This window comes from Canis aureus, chromosome 13 (genome assembly GCF_053574225.1).
Source record: "Canis aureus isolate CA01 chromosome 13, VMU_Caureus_v.1.0, whole genome shotgun sequence".
Taxonomy (NCBI): Eukaryota; Metazoa; Chordata; class Mammalia; order Carnivora; family Canidae; genus Canis; species Canis aureus.
In genome coordinates, this window is record NC_135623.1 from 56,221,272 (window position 1) to 56,239,022 (window position 17,751).

At 50.6% G+C, this 17,751-nt stretch overlaps 2 protein-coding genes across 11 annotated transcripts in view; one reads left to right on the forward strand and one right to left on the reverse strand.

Annotated features, from left to right (window-relative positions):
* FHIP1A (FHF complex subunit HOOK interacting protein 1A) overlaps window positions 1–17,751 on the forward strand; it is a 233,731-nt gene that overhangs the window by 203,739 nt on the left and 12,241 nt on the right. For all 10 annotated transcript variants that reach the window (XR_013351016.1, XR_013351009.1, XR_013351012.1 and 7 more), the window contains 4 exons: window positions 5,577–5,767; window positions 8,218–9,354; window positions 15,070–15,248; window positions 15,618–15,756. Coding sequence is in view for 1 of the 10 variants with exons in the window: in XM_077846361.1 (XP_077702487.1) it covers window positions 5,577–5,767; window positions 8,218–9,354; window positions 15,070–15,248; window positions 15,618–15,756 (1,646 nt within the window). In the remaining 9 variants the exon portion in view is untranslated. The remainder of the gene's footprint in view (window positions 1–5,576; window positions 5,768–8,217; window positions 9,355–15,069; window positions 15,249–15,617; window positions 15,757–17,751) is intronic.
* The window catches only part of GATB (glutamyl-tRNA amidotransferase subunit B), a 107,499-nt gene continuing 100,859 nt past the window's right edge, over window positions 11,112–17,751 (reverse strand). Inside the window, exon 13 of the mRNA XM_077846363.1 lies at window positions 11,112–12,642. Within this exon, the coding sequence (XP_077702489.1) occupies window positions 12,625–12,642 (18 nt within the window). The 3' untranslated portion in view covers window positions 11,112–12,624. The remainder of the gene's footprint in view (window positions 12,643–17,751) is intronic.

Here is a 17,751-nt window from a genome sequence, read left to right on the forward strand (position 1 = left end):
GGGTAAATAGCATGTAAGACATAGATTAAAAGAGAATTAATGAACTAGGAGATAGATTGAAAAAGTTACTAAATTTGCAGCAAAAAGAGATAAAGAGATTAAAAATATGACAAGCCAATGACGATGGCAGTTAATATGATAAAGTGTAGCATATGCCACTGGAGCAAGAGTGAACTGCTGGCTCAACTTGACCTATTGTGGTTTTTTAGTTTCTGTCTCATAATAAGGTGTTTGGGAGAATCAGTTGTGGCGGTTATCTGTGAAAAATGTTTTATTTTTATTTTATTTTTACTTATTTTTTATTTTTATTTATTTATGATAGTCACAGAGAGAGAGAGAGAGGCAGAGACACAGGCAGAGGGAGAAGCAGGCTCCATGCACCGGGAGCCCGACGTGGGATTCGATCCCGGGTCTCCAGGATCGCGCCCTGGGCCAAAGGCAGGCGCCAAACCGCTGCACCACCCAGGGATCCCTGAAAAATGTTTTAAACACTGTAAAGTACTATACAAATTTAAGGGAAGAGGATTTCCTGGAAAATACATTTTAAACTAATGAAAACATTGTCTTTCCTGATTTAGAATCTGTACACAAGCAAGGACAGTGAAAAATCCTTGTTCTTCTAGTCATTTAAACTTTATCTGAAGGGACGTAAAAAACCTGGCTTGTGATCTATCCTTTCTGTTGTTGCCACCGTGGTGGTTCGAATGTGCATGATAAACCTGTAGCTCTAGAGGCAGCAGAGCAGTCAAGATTCTGTGAGTCCGTTTAATGAAGTTCTTTGTTAGGTGATAAATCATCACTGTATGTCAATTTTTGTTGCAATCCAAATACTCTTAAATATTGATATTTCAAAGTGATAATCCATTTGTAACTGATAATGTTTCTTTCAGTTAGCAGAGTATCAGGAAATGTAAGTTGAAATAAGGAACCCAAAAAGAGAGGCTCTTTTAGTAGGTAAAAGCCAAGGAGAGCCTCTCTGCCTCCACGGATGTGAGGTACAACAGGCCAAAGGCAGGCAGGAGATGCCGAGAAGTGGGAAAGTGACAGATCACCCCGTGTTTTTGGCACTTGCCAGTTTAGGCAAAAAAAAAATTTTTTTTAAGATTTATTTTATTTTTTTTGTGGGGGGGCGGGGCAGAAGGAGAGAGAATCTCAAGCAGACTTTGTGCTGCATGCTGAGTCTGACGCGGGGCTCCCTCTCACAACCATGAGATCATGACCTGAGCTGCAATCAAGAGTCGGATGCTTAGCTGACTGCACCACACAAGCTCCTTGAAGCAAAATTTAAATTGCTTTATACCTTGAGTGCTATTTCTGAATATTGTGGTTAGGGCATTTTTTTTTTTTCCCCTAGAAGTCCTGGTCCATTGTCAGATTTTTGAATTGCATTGCATGTTGTGTTCAGATAGAGGATGTTTTGCTCCAAGAGAAGCTACGCATCTACTTCAGGAACATTTCCACCTTTATGGGAGTTAGGAGTCTGGAGGAGTGTGCAAAAGGAAAAAAAGAAAGAAAAAAAGAAAAACCAAAAGGCAAGCCAGCCTAGGTTAAGATGAATAGGAGAAATCTGGTCAGAATATCTTTGAAAAACAATCTTTTGAAATGTATTGATGTTGCTCTGTAGAATTTTGCCTGTTGGTGCATTACTGAGGTTCTCACCATCTCCTAGAAGTACCTCTCTTACTTCATTGTACTTACCTCACTGCTTTGTTCCCCTTGTGTTGCCTGTCAGCGTAGCAGTAGGCAATATGTGTGCTTCCCTATTGATTACCTGTCATTGAACAATTTCAGAAGCGATGATGATTTACTTCGATGAGTGACATCCAGGAAAATAGACAGTAGGCCCAGGGCTACTGAGGGTTGGTTGGGGAGGTAATGGCAGAAGGGGGGACAGTGCACAATATCATTGTTTCCTGCTGTATCGTAGGATGGCTTTGAGTAATCTGGATCTCTAAAAGTAGACATTGATTTGTTTCTGATTTGTTTTTACTGCTTCCTGAATTTAAATAAAACCCTCAAACAGAGTAAGTGTAGTATAAACTAATAGATGGTTTGATGACAAACACCTCTACTAAATTCCTGAGTGATTTTTCTGCAATCGACAGCCACTTCATTTTGATATTTGACATTAGGGCAGCTTCTGACGTTCATTCTGTTCCTAATCTTTCCCTGTAAATGTTGGGAAGACAGAAGGTCAATGCATGGTTTTCTCCCTCTTCCCTCTGGGATAATCCTTCTTTACCGAGGCATACTTGAAGTACTGCTGTGAATATAAGGTGGCGGGGGTGGGGGGAGATTATCCATCTGAACCGACTCCCCATTTTCAATTTGATAGAACCTTTCCTTTAACCTATAGGGGAAACTCTGTTTATTTGTTACTCAGAAGAAAATCCTTAGTTTCTCCTGAAAACATGTGTTGGCAAAGTGGCAGATTCCCTGTAACTCTTTATTCTAGTCTGATTTCAAGCTGCTCACTGGTGGTATTTGATAAATAGCTTTATTAGGTTTGATCCAGTGTTCCATTTTAAAAAATACTTCAAACAGGGCAGCGTGGGTGGCTCAGCGGTTTAGCGCCGCCTTCAGCCTGATGTGTGATCCTGGGGTCTCGGGATCTAGTCCCACGGGCTCCCTGCATGGGGCCTGCTTCTCCCGCTGCCTCTGTCTCTGCCTCTCTCTCTCTCTCTCTGTCTGTCTCTCATGAATAAATAAATAAAATCTTTTTAAAAAATACTTCAAACAAAGAGGAGACACCTATGTATATTAACTTAAATACTGGAACGTGCTTGGTTTGAGCTGTAGGTCCCCGAGTTCCTGCAGTCTGCAAAAGCATGGTAGCAGTTTATTTTTCAAATAATGATCGGAGTAAGGAGACAGTGAATCGTGCATAACCTGAGTCTCCCTGGGCCCCGCCAGCCTGTGGGAGCAGGACAGTTCATATCAACCACCACCCAGTAGTTTCTCCCGACCCCCACCCCTCAGCTGAGAGCTTGGTCTTAGGGAGGGGTCCTACCGCGCCCTCACGAACCATCTGTCACCCCCTCCGCGGTCACGAACCATCTGTCACCCCCTCCGGCAGGCCCCCCGGGGTTGGCGCTGGCTCCCTCCCCCCCAACCGTGCCCTCAGGGCGGGAGCTGTGCTGTGTGCAGACAGGCTGGAGCCTCTCTCCTCTGCATCGTTCCCTGTCACCAAAGCCTGTCACCAAAGCGTCTCTGCTCACAGAGACCCTTGTAGGGGGAGCTCCTTCATCTTCTACCTACAGCTTCTGCTTCTTCTCTACTAGCGTTCGGATGGAAGACCCCAAGGCTGGGCCAGGGATGACCTCAGACCTGCCCCCCTTTCCATACTGTCCTCTCCTTTCCTCTCTCTCTTTTTTGTTTTTTTATGACCTTTGCTTTCCAGGCACCCCAGCTTCTGAAAGTAGAGGCCATTGCATCAGACGAGCGGGGTCTGTTGCCTCTTGGCCGTAGCAGGTTCAGGCCTCAGGTGTGTGTGGACCGTGTGCCTGTGGGTGGGGGGAGGGGAGAGGAGGCCAGGACCCCTGATGGTCCTTGAAGAATGGCGTGATTATTATTATTATTTTTTTTTTTAAGATTTTATTTATTTATTCATAGAGACACAGAGAGATAGAGAGAGGCAGAGACCCAGGCAGAGGGAGAAGCAGGCTCCATGCAGGGAGCCTGACGCGGGACTCGATCCAGGGTCTCCAGGATCACACCCTGGACTGCAGGCGGCACTAAACCGCTGGGCCACCAGGGCTGCCCTATTTTTTTTTTTTTTTTTTTTTGAGAATGGAAGGGGGTGAGCGGCGAGTTTGTCATTTCATACCTTGAAAGTTATTGAGACCTTTAGGGTAAAGCACCCCAAAAAGAATTCAGTCTTTTTTCTGCCTTGACTCAGGCTCTGGTGGTCGGGCAGCCATTTGTGTCTATGTAGGTTTTCCTTGTGTGGAGCAACAGGGGACGTGCAGCAGTTGTTTCGAAGCCTCCAGACATGCCCTGAAAGTGGTACCTTTATCTTTCTCACCGAATCCTTCGTCATAGCTGGTTTCATCTGCGCTGCCTCTTTCTCAGGAGCTGAAAACAAACAAAAACGTTCTGGTTTATTGAAGATTGTGGTGGTTCGTAGAAGGGCTCTGGGTCTTCTGGAATTGGCTTCTGCACACACGTGACACTTGGCCCTGGTGCGACACTTCCATCCCCTTTGTTCCATCTGTGTTTAAAGAAACCGTATAGCCTTGCTCCCTGTTAAGAAAGTAAGCCGTTTAAACCAACGTTTTTCTACCCATGAAGCCCACTGACGTGCCCCAGCAGTGTCAGGGACGATTGCCCACATTTTCTTGTCTCTAGGTTCAGAGCGATCCTAAGATATTTTTGATCACCAACTAAAAGTGGTTTGTGTGAAGTGGGGCCCAGTGCTCCTTGGTGAGTCCTTGGCCACTGTGATATTGTGATTTATAAAATAAACACATATTTGGTCTACGTCCTGTGTCTGGCACAGAGCTCCTGAAACCCTTGGCATTTCCTAAGTGGTGAGAGGAACGAAGGTGTTTGGTATGTTAATGAGGCAACTCTAGGACCCAAATCCAAGGATGGAAGCTGGTTGCCAGGAGACCCAACCCTGCGATTGGAGGGTTAGAGCTCAGTCCCACTCCCCTGACCTCCAGGGAGGGGAGAGAGGCTGGAGGTTAAATCAGTCACCAGGGGCCAGTGACTTAATCAACCGTGTCTCTGTAGTGAAGCCTCCGTAAAAATCGAAAAGGGTTGGGTTCAGAAACCTTCCGGGTTGTTGAACACGTGGAGCTGTGGGGAGAGTGGCACACGTGGAGGAAGCACGGAAGCTCTGGGCCCTCCCCAAGCCGCACCCTTCCCTGCGCATCCCCTCCCGACCCTTCCTGAGTTCTATCCTTTTATAATAAATAAAAGGTTTCTCTGAGGTCCCTGAGCCACTGCAGCATATTAATTGATAGCCAGGGAGGTTGTTGGATCCTCCGATTTGCAGCAGGTAGAAGTACAGGTGATAACCCGGGCTTGCGGTTGTCCTCTGAAGCGTGCGCACGTGGGGGGACGGTCCCGTGGCGCTGAACCCTTAACCTGTGGGACCACCCGGTATCTCCAGGTAAATAGAGTCAGCACCGAGGTTGCACTGGAGGGCCCCCTGCCGGCGTCTGGAGCACTGTCCCCCCACTGTCCCTGACCCCGCGTGGGCAGTGGCGGCCGGGGCGCCTGTAGCCACCACGTGCCCCCCCCGGGCAGCTGTGAGGCCGGGAGGTTGGCGCCGGGGCAGGTCTCTGCGGCGTCTCTGGGCGCCCAGACCGAAGGTGCTCCCGGGGGGCCTGCTGTGGAGCTCGGCCTGCGGAGGAGGCAGACGCGGGGGTAACGGTGGCCCTGGGTGGCACTGCCTCGGCAGGGGCCGGGAGCGTGACGCTGAAGCAGGGCTTTCTGGGATGACGAGGCCGCGTGAGGCGGGGAGCGGGGAACAAGCCCCGGGAGGCAGAGGCAGGGAGGAGGCGCCGAAGAAGGGCCCCGACCCCCTGACGGGTGTTAGGGTGAAGGGTGAAGCCCTGCCGTCCTTCCAGGTACCTGATCCCCTGCAACCACATGATGCTGAGCCAGAGGTGGGCCGTGAAGGAGAGGGACTGCTACTCCGTGTCCGCGGCCAAGCTGCTGGCCCTGACCCCCGTCTGCTGCTCCAGCGGGATCACCCTGACGCTCGGCAGCCAAGAGAGGGATTATATCCTCTGGTCAAAGTGCACGCACGGCGGTTCAGGTGAAGGGACTGGCTAGCGGGTCACGGGCGCAGGGAGGGCAGAGGCCGTCCCTCCTGGGCTCCGGGTCTCCTCGGGCAGACAGGGACTAACGTCGGGCATCCCATTTCTCGTAGGGGTGGCGGGGTGGCGGGGTGGCGGTCGTCTCCTGCCTCGTCAGGGGTTTCGGACGCTTTGTGCCCCGTGTAGTAAAATGCCCACCAGTCACCCGGCTGTGTGCCCGGACCCTTATTTTTAAGTAGGCTCTCTCGGAGTACCTATGTGAAAACGCGCACCAGTGTGTCTTTTTTTTTTTAAAGATTTTTATTTATTTATTCATGAGAGACACAGGGAGAGAAAGAGAGAAAGGAGAGAGAGAGAAGCAGGCTCCATGCAGGGAACCCGACGTGGGACTCAATCCCGGGTCTCCAGGATCATGCCCTGGGCCGAAGGCGGCGCTAAACCGCTGAGCCCCCCGGGCTGCGGGCTGCCCCCCAGCGTGTCTTTTTAAGCAAAATGGGGGTGGGGGTGTGGAGGTGGTTATAGCGAGGACAGGATTGGCCCTTACTTTAATTTCTGAAATGACTCATCTGTGGATGCTTGCCTGCCGATAATATATCTTGGTGAAACTTGAAATTTGTGGTAGGGCAGCAGGATCTGATTCATTTGATTGGCCTACTGAGGATTTTTTAAAAAATAAATATTCTGGGTTTGTTTTTGTTTGTTTTTGTTTTTTTTTTAATAGGTGTCAGAGTGCTTGTGCCGTTTGCCAGCTACAGTTGATCTTACACAAGTAGAATGTAAATGGTCCCCTATATCAGCCGTGGCCCTCTGGCAGGCAGCTGAACAGGGGGCGTTTGTTCATCTTTGGTGGTCAGAAGGCTGTTTCACCCCAGGGAGCTTCTGGTTGACCTGTGACCACTAGGAAAGAGTCTAGCCCTGGGACTGACCCCGGGATTTCCTATGCAGATTCTGATAGCTCTTCCCAAACGATGTCATTCTGTCTATCCAGGTACCATCCTGTTAGATAAAGTATATTTTGTCTAAGAGCTGGGTTTCTTGACTAAGAAAATATCAGGGTGTCTGATGTAAATGTAATTGCTAGAAATTAAGGTTGTTGTGTTGATTCTTTAAAGATATAGTGTATCATGGAAATTAATAATTTATGTGGCAGGAGAACATGTTTTATTTTAAAAATACTTTCCTATTAGGTAAACCGCTCTGGCTATGTTCTGTTTTCCTACCAAGAGTGATTTTTTCAGAACCTCTTTGAAAATTGATGTCTTTTTTATTTACTGAGAAAGTTGTTCCAAGAATGATTCTAGGGCTGACCTTGCTGCAGAATTCAAAATTTAAGTTGAATAAATGATTGCCCAGTGCCCGCAACGTGCCACGTTCTTTCCCCGTTATTACATGTAATCCTCTGAAGAAAGTAGTATTTCTGTTTTACAGGCGAGGAAATGTCCTCAGAGGAATTGACTTGTTCAGGGTTACACAGCTCTGGTAAAGGTCCTCTGATCCCAAATTCCACATTCTTTCCACTCTTCTGCTCTAGGGCCACTAGGAAAGAGCGTGGCCCTGGGACCGACCCTGGGGTTTCCAGTCCATATTCTGCTATCTCCCCCCAAACAACGTTATCCTGTCTCTACCTGGGTACCATAGGGGTTGCCTTACAGGGGACAGGTGCCCTAGTGGAGGGACGGTTGCATAGGCAGGTGATGCAATCTCCAGTTCTGGCCTGGCCTGGTAGAAATTGAGATGAGGAAGATACAAAGAGGCTTGCAAAGGTGTGGCACTGAATGAAGTAAGAAGAGGTTGACAGCAGATAGCCTGTGCTCCGGTTGTGGCTCTGCCATTGACCAATTGGGTAATCTTTTGTCTCTGAGCCTCAATTTCTTTGTCTGTAAACCGAGAAGATGCTATCTGCCATTTAGGGCTGCTGGGAGGAGTAGTTAGATCGTGTTGATTAAACACCTGCCGTAGAAGATCTCTGTTTAAGAAATGGTGGCGTTCTAGGGCTCCTCTGGCTATGGTTCCATTCCTTCTATGAGGGTAGAGTTTCTGTTCTTAGCATCCCCCCCCCCCTTTTTTAAGATTATTTATTTATTTAGAGAGAGCATGAGCAGGTCAGGGGGAAAGGCAGAGGGAGATCAAGAGAGAGAGACCCTCAAGCAGATCCTGGGACCTGGGAGCAGGACTTGAGTTGAAATCTAGTCTGACCCACTAGTCAGTCTAACCCACTGAGCTACCCAGGCACCCCCTAGAGTTCCTTCTTAAAATCTAACCTTTTTTAAAAAAATATTATTATTCAGAGATCATTTAATCAGAAATGATTAGAACCAAAGTAGCTGGGGAGACAAATTCTTAGCACCCCAGTGTGTCACATCCGTGTCCACCACATTTGTCCCCTCCCTCACCCCTTGTAAGGGTTAGAAAGGGGCTCATTCTGACTCATTTCTGCTTCCGGTGGCAGGGACCATGGAGCAGCCCCTGCCGGAGGCGTTCTCCCCGTCGGCCTGCATCGTGGAGTATGGCAAAGCCCTGGACATCAGCTACCTGCAGTACCTGTGGGAGGCCCACACCAACATCCTCCGCTGCATGAGGGACTGCCGAGTCTGGTCTGCCCTGTATGACGGAGACTCCCCCGACCCCGAGACATTTCTCCAGAGTCTGACAGAGGACAGTGCTGTCCACTCGGCCTGTCCTGTGCTCGGGTTCCCGCAGCAGCTCCCCAGCAAGACAGGCCCTGTGCTGGCTTCAAGAAAGGAGAAGAACCAGACAGAGCTGGAGTGGGATGACAGCTATGACACAGGCATCTCCTCGGGGGCAGACGTGGGCTCCCCGGGGCCTTACGATGATCTGGAGAATTCGGGCCCACCCGCACCAGTTGATCCCCCCAAACACATCCAAGAGATGAAGAAGAACGCCATCCTGCTCTTTAAAGGGTCCTACATTGAAGAGTCTGACTTTCAGGATGACGTGATGGTGTACAGGCTGTGTGCTGAGAAGGACTCGGAGGATGCCAGGAGCTCCCAGGACGGAAGTGCAGGGCCCTCCGCCCCGGCCGAGATTCGGGGCCCCCCCCTGAGCAACGGCCCCCTGCCCAGCAGCCCTCAGTCAGAAACCGACTCAGAGGAGGAACAGGATAGGGGCAGCTCGTGCCTGTTTGAAAATGTGGCCGAGGAACCCCACCAAGAAGATGAGCCAGAAGTAGCCCTAGGATCAAGCTGTGAGCTAGCACCTTCCCTCTCTGAGGAAGAACACAAGTCAGACGTGGTGGTCGGTAACCCAGGGGGTGAGGATTTTATCGCCCAGTATGACCAGATCATCAAAGAGCTGGATTCTGGCACCGAGGGCTTCATAGAACAGAGCTTCCCCTCAGCCGATGTCTTGCATCTTCCGGAAGAGCAAGGAGGAAAGGAAGAAGAGAGTGAAGGAGAAAAGGAGGCAGAGCCGGGGAGGAAGGCCCCCGAAGAGGAGGAGGACGACTTTGATTCGTTTATAGCAGAAACCCCGACCGCGGACACCGTGCCATCCCCGTTTGGGGCGAGAGATGAGACTGCCTTTGCCAGGCACCATCCCGTGAGGACTCAGAGCACCCCGTTCACAGGTGATGGTCTTGAACTGCTTTCTGATTTCTGCTCTTGAAAGTATGTGCAGGAGAGTGAGGTAGGTGGAGGTAAGGAGCATTGCCAGTGTGCTAGCAGACGGGCAAAAGTGTTTTTGTAAAGAGCAGAGAGGAGTGGTTTCATTTTTCATTTTATCTTGTCATTCTAGCAGTCTTTATTTTATTTTTTGTTTTTGTTTTAGCAGTCTTTTTTTTTTTCCCAGCCAATCAGAGGATACATTTCACAGCTGACTACTTCCTTTGCTACGTGTGTGATAAAATAATAGGGCTGATGAAACCACACCAAAAAATCCACTCATTATTTAATAGCCTCATTTCCTTTAGTCTAATTACTTTTTCTCCATAGCATGTGTTTTTAAGTGTATTGAAAAAAATGATGGTTTCCCCCATGAGAACATATGCTCCACGAGGGCACCGGCGTTGGATTGTTCTCTGCTCTTCCCCAGCAGCTGAACGGTGAATGGAGCGCACGGTGGGTGCTCAGAATGGCCGATGCATAGATATAGCTGTGTATGCACGCACAGCAGAGGCCCCTGGCGTTAGTTACGCCTTTGCTTGGGAGCTTGGTTCAGATAATTACAGAATCTTTATCCGCAAAGGAGTAGAATAGACCCACGTAAACATGTAACTCTGCCAGAGAATGGGTGTGCCCCAGGGATACACCCCTAAACAGGTAGAAATCCTGTAAGAGCCAAAGGGGGAGGATGGGATATTACATAAGTGGATGGAGTTGAGGAATTATGGTAGAAAATATCAATGAATATTGGCCAGTAAAATTGGAATCTGTCAGTTGTGGTAGAGGAAACTGGCACAGGGTGCTGGTCAAAGTCAGGGGAGGCTGGGCTGGGACCCCTGAACTGTGTTCAGGCAGCAAGGGGAGGGCCCATTAGGAGCTGGCTTCACAGAGGGTCCTTGAGTCAGGCCTGGGGGGGTGGGGGCATCCTGGCTCTAGCACGTCCAGCTGTGAGGTCCTCCACTGTCGCTTGCCTCTGTGAGGACCGAGCGAAATACTGGGCGTGGGGTGTGTGTGTGTATGTGTGTGTGTGCGCGCGTGCGCGCTGTTACTATGGGCAGCCCCCCACCGCCCCACTCCCACAGCCTCAGCTGAGCCTTGCCCTTCTCTGGCAGACAGGGCGCAGTGTGGGGAGTCTAGGCCACACTCCACCTGCTTGGGGTCACCCGAAATAGAAGAAACCACATTATCTCCTGGTCCAGCCCGGTTGGCTTAATGTGATTTCAAGTAGCTCTTCCACCCTCCTCCAGGATTTATTCAGCTATTTACTGATGCCTGACAATTTATTTAAAGAGGGAGAAAGCTTTTAATTCCACAATTAAAAGGCTTGAGGTTCTAGTTGAGGTAACGTTTCAGTGTGAATGGGTTTTAATTAAAATTCAATCAGTCAGTCAATCATAAGTAAGGATTAGATAATCTCAAATTTTCCCAGGTGATAAGGGGAGGGGAGGGGAGGGAGCACGAGGGCCCCGGCTGCCTTGCAGGAGGGCCAGAGAGCTCAGTGGAGGGAAAGCACCAGTAACCTGGCACGCACCCCCCGTTTGGCCTGGGGCCTGCCCCGTTGACTCTGACCAGCTGGAAATCCCAACTTTGCAGGGTTTTCCTGGATGGGAGGCCACCCAGGGCTGATGCGGTGGTTCTTTAGAATGCCAGCTTTCTTGTAAAGGAGCTTCATCCCTGGGAAATATGTAGATTGAGGAAACAAAGTATAGCTTAGGGCAAGAAGTAAATGCCAACACAGCACCTTATTTAATAATATCAGTATTTTGCATAAGATACACCTGAGAACCAACAAAATGTAACATTGAGTTTTTTGATACATATAGGTAATTTTAAGTAAAACCTTGCTTTTTTCCCTTCCTTTGAAATTTGTACCCGGCTTCAGGAAACATTTTCCTCTTTCTGTGTATATAGACCTGGTAGTTTCCAAACTTGTGTGTTCTGAAGTGGTCGGCTTGACTTCGTCTCCCCGTGGAATCCTGCTTCCACTGAATGCATCTGCTTCGCGGCAGAACCCAAGCATTCCATTTCGTTGATCTAATTAACGTCGTTTGTGCCTTTGGTAACGTTTGCTTGATCTCCTAATTTTTGATAGGTTCTAGGCCAGATACTAAGGGCAGAAAAAGGAAGGAATTCCGACTTTCGGGGGAGACATCAACAGAGTTGTGCTCACTTAGTGATTGCATGGCGCGGCCCGGCAGGGGGAGCGGGAGGGGCACAGACGGTGGCGGAAGCCACCAGGTAAGTGGCCGAGAAGGGCGGCCCAGGCCGAGGAAACAACAGGCAGAAGGCAAAGAAGCCTGACAGCACGTGTGTGTGTGTGTGTGTGTGTGTGTGTGTGTGTGAGAGAGAGAGAGAGAGAGACAGGGCACCAGTCCTGTGAGGCAGTGGAGTGTTTGAGGGGGGAGCCAGAGAGCTTGCCTGGTGCCACCTTCTGGGGGTGGGGGTGGGGGGCGGCCTTGGGTTAAGCTGAGGAACAGGAGCCTTGTGTTGCTGGCGCTGAAGAAACCCCCGGAGTGTTTGGTTGGCAGGCGATGGGGGGGGTTCTGTGTTCGAAAGGCCAGCCTGGAGGGGCGCGGGGAGAGCTCGGCGGGGGCAGGCCGCTGCCCCGAGAGCAACCTCTCTCGCTGTCATCCCGTTCCCGGGAACGCTTCGCCGGCTGTATTCCCACCCGCGTACCGGGAGGCGCCAAGATGTTCACCGCCGTGGTGTTTACGATAGAGAAAGGTTGGAAACAACCCAGGTGTCCGGGAGTGGGAGGCCCTTTTGCTGAGGGCGCGCCCAAGGCGATGGAGTAGCTTCGGGCCTTGAGGTGAGGGAGGCAGCTCTTCACGCTGTGTGGAGAACGCTGGGCAAAACGACAACAAAAACAGCCCACGAGAAAACCAACCGGGACACGGACACACACACACACACACACACACACGGAGGCAGGACATTGTGTTGGGTGAGAAAAGCAGCACTGGAAACAGACGGGCTCCACCGTGGCTGCGACTTAGCGCCCCGCCTCCCTGTGAAGGGGGGAGAAGTAACGATGGCCGCAGGGCCCTGTGGAACAGCCAAGTCCCGTGACACGTGAAAAGCGTCGAACACTTAGAACATTGCCAGGCACGTGGTAGGTGATTAGTGATTGCCTTTAACGACGATCCCCTTACTGTTTTGTTACGTATGTAAAGCGCTTCTGGAAGATGCACCCGAGTCAGTCAAGGGGGGTTGCCCCCCGGGAGGCAGCCTGTTCTTTATCTTGCACTTCTGTACTGTTGGAAGAAAATTAAAAATCATTTTAGTCTTTGCTAAAATAGAAAGACTGTCGCCAGAGCCCAGACACAACGATGGGACACGGAGGCAGAGCTGGCGGGGAGGCGGAGGGGAAGGTCACCGGTCAGGAGGGGATTGCAGGCGGGACCGGCCTGGAGCTGAGGCACCCGACTGACGGCAGTTCGTTCTTGGAGTCAGGAAGGAGTCCGGAAACTCAGGAGGAGCGGGCGGGTAGACTGAGGCAGGGGAAGTGGCTGGGAGAGAAGAGCATGACACATTGTCTTAGTTAATCTGAGAAATTCCTACTCTCTGAGTGCGGAGTCGGCCTGTCCCCAAGAAGAGAGGAAGGAGAAATACGCTCTCGCGCCCTGGACACCTGTGGCTCTGAATGGCAGCTGAGTTTTTTTCTGGTCTTCAGCTACTTATGAGTTTCCCCTAGCAACTGTTTGTTGCTAAGCAGTTTTTTTTTTTAAATGCCAGAGACCAACTAAGAGTAAAAGAGGAATTTGAAAGGGTTCAATACGTGTTTCTTGTTGTATATTCCTAAGGTGTTGGAGTTGACGCCATTAGTGGATCACCGGTCGCCGGCCTTGACCTAATGTTGCGTCATTCGAGGGAGCTGGCGACGCCGCTCGCTCCACAGGTCAGGGCTCCTTGGCCTTCCCTTCCTGAAGCAGCCGTGGGCTGTCGCTGGGCCGCCCTGGCTCGGGTGCCCAGGAGCCTTCAGGTGCACAGGATGGCCGGGCAGGCCCTAGAGCATCTGGCCGGGGAGGGCAGCTGTGGGCTAGCGTTACGATCCTGTGTTTCGAGGGGAGTCTGCCCACCTAAAGTGACTTAACTCCCCTGTCTTTGCTCCTTGTGGAGGGAAGTAGCTGCTGAGCTAGGAACTGCAGGTGAGGCCTACGAGGGAGCCGCCTTCTCCTGGCACATCTGCCGGGCCAGCTAGACGTGCGCTGTGATGCCTCAGGAGGAGTTACCAGACACATTCCTGGGTCCTTGATGAAGCCCCATTACGTTGCTTTCCACGTGGGATCCTAACCCAGTTTCTGAATGTGTCTGACAGACTCTGCCAGCTGTGGTTTGTGAGTAGGGCCTCTGGGAAGGCTCTCTGCGGGGAGGTCGTGGAGTACCCACGCGCGCTCTGCGAAGTGAACTGAGGCGCTCTGTCCGCAGCCCAGACGTGGGGAAGTTGAGGCTAATCTAAACACGCGACGGCGTGGAGCCTTTGTCTTCAAGGCCCCCATGGGAACATCCTCTGTCGCGCCAGCAACGGGAATAGCACCGTCGTCCATCGCTTGCTTGCGTGGGTGAAGGGTCTGCGCCCATCACGTTTCTCGCGGATGGCTTCTGTTCCCTTGTGAAGGGTTTTACTCTCCTACGCCACTGAGGCTTCTGAATGAAGCGTCTTGCGGTAAAGCATGTTTTTGTTAAACTCCTATGACTGTTGGTGACATCTTCACAAGCCACGCTTATTCATCAAGGGTTATGTGCTTTTGTTATAAATATGCCGTGGTTTCGAGGCAGCATCAGTAGCTCCCCTGGGGGAAATACAGAATTCTCATTCATTTTGCCTATTGGGCGACTTTTATGGTAAACATGGAGAACGTCTTCAGGTAATTTTATGAATGCCAGATTAATGTTCTGGATTTTCACTGTCTTCAGGGAATTCCAGCACAAAGCATATCTAGTGATCCAAATTTTTGCCTAATTATCTACGAGTGACTTGTAGTTCTATAGATTTTTTTCTTGAGGAACCTATGACACCTCAAACTGTACGGCCCTAAATCCACTAAAGTGACAGCCCAGACTTCATTCGCCCCTCTTTTTCCTCTTCCTCTGGTCCTTCCACACTGTGATTTTTGAGGAATGACAGCATCTTCCTGCTGGTGCCCATGGGGGTAGACGCTCCCTGTCTACAGTGTTGCTACTCGCTAAACATAGTTTGTACTTGTTTGGTGTTCACTAACACAAAGGATTTTTTTGTTACTAAAATTTACAATGGTCTCTGGTGTTTGCAGGAAGCACCCCGGTTATACACCTTCCTGGGGTGGGGAACCCCATGTTTTTGAGCCCTGGCAGTCCCAGGAAATACAGTAGCAGTATGGAGAAGTAGATCTTAATTTTTAAAATTAAATTGTTTGTCCTCTGACCTTTTTCAAGGGCTGTGAGAATTTCCAGAGGATCAGAACTGCTCATGGAGTCAAAATATTAGGTCCCATGCACGTATTTCTGCTTTCTTTTGTTGGTGGTGGTTCCTTTTGCGTTCTGGTTTGAGTCGGGAGAAGAGGACCTGGCGCTCCTGGCTGTGGCTGTGTTTGATTTGCGCCTGGCCGGCCTGGGAGCTGTGGCTCCAGCGGCTCCGTAGTTCCCAAGGAACGATGACCCCTGTGCTGAGCCAGCCCTGAAGCCTTGTGCTCTTCCTGCAGGCCCCTTCATCAGCGTGGTCCTGTCAAAGCTGGAGAACATGCTGGAGAACTCTCTACATGTTAATTTGCTGCTTATTGGGATCATTACTCAGCTAGCCAGCTATCCCCAGCCCCTCCTGCGCTCCTTTCTGCTCAACACGAACATGGTCTTCCAGCCAAGTGTCCGTTCTCTGTATCAGGTACGTTTGCTGAGCCCATATCCTACCTGTCGGTATGGGTGCTCAGCAGCACGGCTGCTTCTCTCTTCTTTGTTGTTTGGTTGTTTTTTCAAATTTTCCCTCTGTTCTAATTCACTTGCTCTCTTTTCCCGTCCTATTATGCTAGTTGTGTAGATTATTCTAGACAAATATTCTAGACAAATTGCAAAGCTTCATTCAGTTGGATGTTTCAAGGGTGCCCTACCACGAACACCCGGGGAGTCAAAAACAAGCGGATGCCTAGTATCATAAAAGTTCCTGCAACGAGGGCTGTACCTGAAAGAGATACTGATAACTGAGGGTGGAATTCCATTGTGAAGCCTTAACGTCATGGAGTGTGGTTTCTGACAGGTCCTCGCGTCGGTGAAAAACAAGATCGAGCAGTTTGCTTCTGTGGAGAGAGACTTCCCAGGGCTCCTCATACAAGCCCAGCAATACCTGCTCTTGCGAGTGGACACGTCCGACTTGAGCCCTGAGGCACTAACCAAAGGTAAGCCCGTGACTGTCTCCCCTGGGTCGGTTCTCCCACTGCCTCGCCACTTCCCCAGCCTCCTTCCTGATTCGGGTTCATAGATGCCGTGCTGGCTCCTGGGCCCTAGAAGCATCTAAATACATTCTCATGTTACCCCAAGCTACGGGAGGGGCTTCCTCTTAGTTTCTGAAACTAAAGGTTTCTGAAAGAAAGGTCTCCCTGCTGGCCTGGCCTGTTCCCAGCTGGGAGGGCTTAGTAGGGCATTTGTTGCCCTGCCTGACAGTGGTTCAGGGAGGGAGTGCTGTTGTGTTGCTGTTCGTCTTGAATAAATAACTGGCCAGGAAGAGGCCAGGAAGAGGCATTACGTGCACACTCTGAACCATATTTTGGTCAGTCTTACCCTGAGGAGGGCATCCGTTCTCCTTATTATGTTTTCAGAGACTCCAGGCCCTAAATAAATGTGCTTGAGGGCTCTAGAAGGTAAAACCTATTCATTTGGACTGGGAGAAGTTTGGTTTATGCTCAGCTTAAAATTTCTGAGCGTGCCTTTTTGTCAACTCTGGAGGTGCCGGGCTGGGGGAGGGTGGTGGTCCACGCAGAGCGGGAGAGCCCCGGATGGTCCTCCTGCAGGCTGGCCAGGCCTTGGGAGCACCTCGCTTTGCCTCATGTAAATTCGGGCCAGCTGGCCTTGGTGACTAGTGTCTTTGAGCCATGATCTAGGCCACGGTGAGCGCAACCTAGGGAATGCCCCATATTGTGCTAGCCTTTGCGTGTCTCCATACAGAAAAATCGGCCTTGTGGCAGGCGAGCAGTGGGGAGTGTGGGGCTCTTGGTCCCATGCTAAAGGCATGTGGTCAGAGACAAGATTGAGAGTGAGAGGCAGGAATAGAACTCAGGGCAAGTTTTAAACCTGATAGGAAGCTAAAAAGATCCCAGAACTCTGATGGCTTGACCTTGTCTCTGTGTAGCTGTTTGATCTTGGTCACTGGGCCTCAATGGGCCTCCTGTTCCTTGACTTTTAAATGAGGGATTTGTTTTCCATCTCAAGTCCTTTCTGGCTGTGAAGAGCCTTTGGGGCACTGCAAGGCAGATTTCTGCAAGAAAGGTGTGCCTGTGCCACTGGGAAGTGAGGGGGCAGGCTTTAAGCTTTGGCCCTGAGAAGAGCCCGCCAGGCCAGGCGATTCATGGCGGGGGAGTGTCCCCCACCCCCATCCCTGTGGAGAAGTGGGCCGTGGGCCCCACATGGCCTCTTCTAGCTCGTAGACAGCTGGTCTGTTAGCTGTGTTACTCCTGAACCTGGAATGACTGCTGTCACTTACCCTGGGAGAGTTAGCTTAGCCTTGGTGCATAACTAACCAGTAACTCAGGGGCCCAAAGAAAGCCATTTATGAGTGCCCATGGGTGTGCGTGCATGGTTATCCGGGTGTTCTGATCAGGCGCAGGCTTGGTGGATTTTGGCTGCACTGTGTGTTGCTGTCGGTGGGTGACTGAGATGGCCTCACACATGGGTGGTAGCCGGCTGGGGTGATGGGGATGGTGGGAGTCTGTACTTCCTCTTAGCCAGGAGGTTAGCCCTGGCTTGTCAGCCTCCTGGCTGTGGGGTTGCATGAGTGAGAGCAGGACTGTACCAGATCTTTTGAGGCTCTGTCTTGGGACCCAAATCAGGTCAATTTTGCCACATTCTTTTGGCCAAAGCAGGTCATTGGGCCAGCCCAGGTTCAAGGTGGCGGACACTGTCCACCTCTCGATGGGAAGAACTCTAAGAATTATGGCCATTTTTGCAATCTGTAGACAGAAGGTGCCTTGAGTCTCTTTACATTACACTCCACGCTCGGTGCTCTTCATTTCTGTTTTTCAGTTTGTTCAGTGCTTTCCCAATTGTGTTTTCAAACAGCTCTGTGAAATGGGCAAGAAAGGTCCTGTTGGCTTTGTTTTCATACCAGGCAGCTGAAACTAGATGCCCGGAGTGGTCGGCCAGGGTCACAAGGCTCAAGTGCCTGAGGCTGTCCTGCC